General features: G+C 36.1%; 1 protein-coding gene across 1 annotated transcript in view; it reads right to left on the bottom strand.

Moving 5' to 3' along the window:
- LOC115218808 (protein ERGIC-53) overlaps nucleotides 1-343 on the bottom strand; it is a 69,162-nt gene extending 68,819 nt beyond the window's left edge. The window contains exon 1 of the mRNA XM_029788746.2: nucleotides 1-343. This exon is cut by the window's left edge and continues 53 nt beyond it. Within this exon, the coding sequence (XP_029644606.1) occupies nucleotides 1-185 (185 nt within the window). The 5' untranslated portion in view covers nucleotides 186-343.
- Nucleotides 344-6,154: the final 5,811 nt, after the last annotated feature.

Below are 6,154 nucleotides of genomic sequence, written 5' to 3'. Positions count from 1 at the left end.
CCTTTAAAGCTGAGTTTATATTCGAACCTGAGACGAGGAACGGACGCAGAGACCATTGGTGCGGTGGACCAGACCACAACGATGAGCGTCAAGGAAATGAGAAACATCAGAGTATGGAGTGTGTGTCGACATGAACACATTGCTGTTGCTGTGGTTGGTGATGGTGTGGTGTTTCTGTTGAACATCTTCGGTGTTTTGGCAGCAACAGCAGCAGGTGGACGACGACGACAATGTGGCTGGAAACGGTTGAGAGTGTCGGGCAAATGGTGTGGATTGCTGACATCTGGCGGACACCGGCAGAGTTAACGGTGGTTTACGCTGTGTCAATGTACACAAAAGGGGGAGGGAACACACACACCCACTCACATATATATGTATATATATATGTATATATATATATATATATATATATATATATATATATATATATATATATATATATATATATATATATATATATGGGGGGGTGTTAGAAGTGTTGGGGGTGATGTACAGATTTAATACATATGAAAGAAAAAGGTGTTCAGAATGCTGGATGGTTGTAAAAATATATATTTATTTACATATTGCATATTATTTCTTCATATTAGCGCTTTCAACTACTCCTGTAGTTTCATCAGAAATATATATATATGCGTCAGAAATAAATATCTCTCTCTCTCTCTCTCTCTATATATATATATATATATATATATATATACACACACGCATGCACATACACACAAACACACATTCACACACGTACATGCACACACACACACACACACACACACACTTGCGCACGCGCGCTCTCACACCTAAGGGGAGATAATTGCTAGATATTCGACATTAGACGCTGCGACAAGCTACGAAATCCTTCGTTTGTCGACGACAAATGTTTTAAATTTTTCTTTATAAATTCAGAAAATAATGCATGATGGCAAATTTTCATGGGAAATGAAAAAGAAATTGTTTGTATCTTGTCACTAAACGGTTTTACTGTATAGAGGGGACGTAACTCTATATTCCGTTTTCTCACTCTTTCTTCTCTCTGTCTCTTTCTTTCTTCTCCCCCTCTCTTTATCTCTCTCTCTCTCTCTCTCTCACCGTGTGTAGGTGTATATGTAATGGTGTGTGTGTACGTGCATGTCTGTATACGCATATGTATATATACATGTATAGAAAGACATACGTATTGAATAGAGTCTGAAATTATTTACTGCGCCAAATCCATAATTTCTTTAAACTTTAAGCATCGTAGATGACGAATCTCAAAATCCCCAAAACAAAAATAAAAACATTTGTTTTCGAAGAGGATCGGAATTTTAACCCCTCCTTTCAATAAATTCGGAGTTATGACGTTTTCGAATATATATATATATATTATATATATATATATATATATATATACACACATGTATGTATATATATATATATATATATATATATATATATATTATAATATATATATATATATATATATATATATTATATATATATATATATCTTTTAATTTATGATTTTGAAGAAACATATTTTCAGATGTTTAAATCTAAAAGAAAGTCAGAACTGAAAAATGACAAATATTGCCCACGTCCGCCTTTTTATTAATACATTATCATCTACGATGCTTAAAATATGCTGATCCGAAGAAATTCTGGTCTTTGGGCGTATTAGATAATTTCTGATTTTTTTTTTTTTTCAATGGATTACTTTATATAAGATAACAAACGTTAATCGAATAAAGATTCCAAGCGTGGAGTAAAGTTAAATATATTGCTGGAGGTGACAAAACGTTCAGAGTTTGTAAAATCTTGTTTTTCTAACTATTCAGATTTCGAAAAGTCTGTTCTGGAGAAACTTCCAAGTTATGGTCACCTTTTAAAATTCCCACGCGCGCACGTGCGTGTGTGTGTGTGTGTGTGTGAATTTTAAAAGGTGGCAATAACTTCTAAGTTATATCTCATTCAGAGGTTTTAAAACTAGTAGTTTTGCTTCTGTATATCATCATCAACATTATTATTTAACGTCTGTTTTCCATACTGCCGTGGGATGATTGATAAGAGTTGGCAAGCTAGAGAGCTGCACCAGTTGTCTGTTTTGGCATGGTTTCTATGGCTGGATGCCCTTCCTAATGCCAACCACTTTACAAAGCATACTGAGTGCTTTTAATGGATCTTTTCGGTTTGAACGGCAGTTTTTTTCTAGCGGTGTCATATGAAATTGTCACCCATAATTATGACCCTAGAATCGATCTATTGCATTTCAATCTCTTTTAGTGTTAGGGGTGGGGGAAGAATATCTTCTTTTTTTTCACAACTGAAAATAAACCCAATCTGTTTCTTAAACGTGGGAAATATTCATACGGCACAGAATGTTTTCACCTCAATAGACGCCATTGATTGGTTGAAATTGCAGAAAAAAACAGCAAATATCTTACAAACCATAGAATATTCTCAATAAAGCCAAGAGAAAAGATGTTTTATAAACACATTCTACCAGTATACGAAGTTTTAAATTTTTTAGTTACCTAGAAATTATGTTAAAAACTGCCGTTCAAACCGAAAAGATCCCTTTTAATATGTGACACCAGCTCTAATAAGGTCAATAAGTAACTCACAAGACAAAATCTCTCAGCTGAAGAGAAGAGAAGTATTGAGGGTTGTGGATTTATGTTAGGTGATGAAAAGTTAAAATATGATAGAGGAATAGAAGCAGGTGTCTTACCCTGGGGGGGGGGCTACCTCAGTTGGAAAAGAGGAAGGAGAGACAGACAGACGGACAGACAGGAGATAGTGGTGAAGATGTGTTAAATTACAAGATGAATGTAAGGGTATTAGTGTTGTAGACTTATTACACATCCAGTGAAGCGTGCTTGTTTAATTTCTTCACAGCCTTCGCACACTATACACATATTCAGTGCTGTGCCCATATTTCACTACCATGAAACACCATACAGCATACACAATTATTTTTACAGACCAGAGCATCCAGCTGGCTCCGTGCCGGTGGCACGTAAAAGGGCACCATTCGAGCATGAGCATTACCAACATCGCCTTACTGGCACCTGTGCCGGTGGCATGTGTAAAAAGATTTGAGTGAGGTCATTGCCAGTACCACCTGACTGGCCTCGTGCCGGTGGCATGTAAAAAGCACCCACTACACTCTTGGAGTGGTTGGCATTAGGAAGGTTGGCAGAGTTTCTACAGCTGAATAGCTGTAGAAACTCTACCAGATCAAGATTGGAGCCTGGTGCAGCCATCTGGTTCGCCAGCTCTCAGTCAAAATCGTCCAACCCATGCTAGCATGGAAAGCGGACATTAAACAATGATGATGACCCTGCGTGACTCGTAGGAAGAAACCCGTTTGATGTCAATTGAAATAATATTTCTCCAAACATTTTCACCTCATCCATCCTCTGTCTTTTGTATATTCACAACATCCATCTCCATCACTGACAAGGTTACTCAGGTAGCAGAAATCTTTTAATTAATAAAAGCTTTGACAACAAACAACACCTCAACATCTGTCGGTATGTTTCACTACCATTGTATATAAGATTGTATCTTTACATTCACACTTGCATAAACCCATTATTTCAGAATCAATCCCCAGTTGTTTACATTTACACCTGTGCATATATACACAGCTGTCCTCACCTTTTACAAAATACCTGCATCTGTTCACTTGTACACACATTTACATAGCGGCTTTTGTGTGTGTGTGTGTGTGTGTGTGTGTTTGTGTGTGTGTGTTGTGTGTGTGTGTGTGTTTGTGTGTATTTAGATACCTATTTCTTTACTACCCACAAGGAGCTAAACACAGAGGGAACAAACAAGGACAAACAAAGGGATTAAGCCAATTACATCGACCCCAGTGCGTAACTGGTACTTAATTTATCGACCCCGAAAGGATGAAAGGCAAAGTCGACCTCAGAATGTAGCTAAGTGTGTACTTAGATACCACCAGCATAGTCAATCTGCCACAGATTGTCTGTCTGGATCTCACAGATTTAAGATATTTACAAAGCCATGTCTTCTTGAGCCAACCCTCTTCCTGGGGCCCTACTTCCTGTATCCATGTCGTCATAGTCTTTATATGCAGAATGCCTGTCTGGGGCAAAATGGGGATTTTGCATTTAACAAATGATTGTGCAAATATGCAAACACACACACATACTTCCATTTAATAGTCATTATTAGATTGACTTAATAAGCACTAGTTTAGTAGTAGTAGTAATAGTAGTAGTAGTAGCAGCAGCAGCAACAGTAGTAGTAGTAGTAGTAGTATGGAGGCATGCATTGTAACAGTATGTTGCTGCATCCACTATTTCTTGGTGATCCCCTGCTATTCCTGGTGAATGATACCTCCATACCACCCAGGCGACATCACTCCAACCCATGGTATGTTTTGGGTAGTGGTTGCTCCAGAGAGTTTTATGAGGTCAGAGTGAAAATCCTACCTCAACCCCTTTTAGTTGCCCTTTGTGACATGCAGAAGAAAGATTGGGCCTAGGTTTTGACTCACCAGTCCCAACAAAGCACACAAGCAACACAGAATGAAATGTTTCACTCAGGAATTGAACCCACAATCTGAGGATCATGAGTATAACACCTAAACCAGTAGATCACATACCACTACTTTAATGCTCATTTATTCCTTTTTAATTCAATTTTATTTATTGAAGTGAACTTTAGTTTCCAATTATTTTTGTTCATAATTAATTATATGAGCTTCACTTTTTACACTGTTATGGGTTTGGAAAGACATAAGTATTGTCTTACACATTTTGGAATTTGTTTTGTCCATGCATATTTGTGGTTTTTTATACAATGCCTAAGATTTCTCAAGCAGTGTTTCAAAATATATATTTTTGGTGTTGAAACTACAATGATTTCCAAAAGAATGGCTGATGATGGGATGTTTATACTTATTTAGGAAATGTTGGTCGTTTTTGTGATGTAATTGTAAGTGGGTTCCGGATTTTGTTTCTTCTTTTCTGTAATTTTATATCCTTCAGCGTTCTTCCAATGCCTGTTATGGGTATAAGCCTGGTTTTAATTGTTGTTGTTGTCATTTAATTTTCTGTTCAAGGGATTATAAAGGTCATACATCTAACTGGATCTGAACTAAGGTTTTAGTTTGCAGTAAGTGTCAGTTTGTCGAGAGTTTATTTGTTGCAGGATTATTTATTAGTTACAAGTTTGTGAGTTATGGGTTAGTAATTATGTTAGGGTGGAAATGTAACACATGCACACGCACATACGTATGAGATGGAGGAATGAGTGCTTCTCTCTCTTTCTCCATATATATATATATATATATATACTCACACATACACTGATAAATAGATAGAGGGAGAGAGATAAAGAGAGAAATATATAAGTACAGACAGACAGAGAGAGAGAGTCAGACAGACACACAATTGGATAGATGGACAGATGGAGAGATAGACAGATAGATGGATGGGCAGACGAACAGACAGAAATTACATTTATTAGATTTGTGTCGACAGCTTATACTTCCATATTTATATTGTTTCATGTTATATTTTTTCTTATTTCTATTCGTCATATTCTAATTTCTTTCTTATTTTGCCACATGTTCCCCCCATTTTGTTATATACTTTCATATCAAGAATTCTGGATGTTGACATGTCTATGTAAGCATGGGTGAGTGGACATTTACGTGTGTATGTGTGACTATATACAATGTGTATGTGCATGTTTATGGACATTTATGTGTGTGTGTGTGACTCTGTACAATGTATACATGCTTGGATACATGCATTGGTATGTATACATGTATCAATGCATGAACATGTCTACTTAAGCATGTGTGTATGTATATGTGTGTGTATTTAGAAGCCTGTATGTTTGTATATACATGCATATCAACACACACACACAGATATATATATATATATATATATATATATATATATTCACTTTCTCTCCTTGTTTCTTTCTGTGGAAGAGCATAGGCTCGAAACGTTAAAGACTTTTGCACTTCCTGAGCATTATACTAATACATCTGTTTGTTGTCTACACCACCTGTCTTCGTCTTGTTTTTTTCGTAAACTCTCCCAATATATATATATATATACATATATATATATACATACATATATACATGTATATATATATACATACATATATATATATATATACATGCA

This window comes from Octopus sinensis, linkage group LG14 (assembly GCF_006345805.1).
Source record: "Octopus sinensis linkage group LG14, ASM634580v1, whole genome shotgun sequence".
Classification (NCBI taxonomy): Eukaryota; Metazoa; Mollusca; class Cephalopoda; order Octopoda; family Octopodidae; genus Octopus; species Octopus sinensis.
This window is presented reverse-complemented; position numbering and strand designations above follow the sequence as displayed.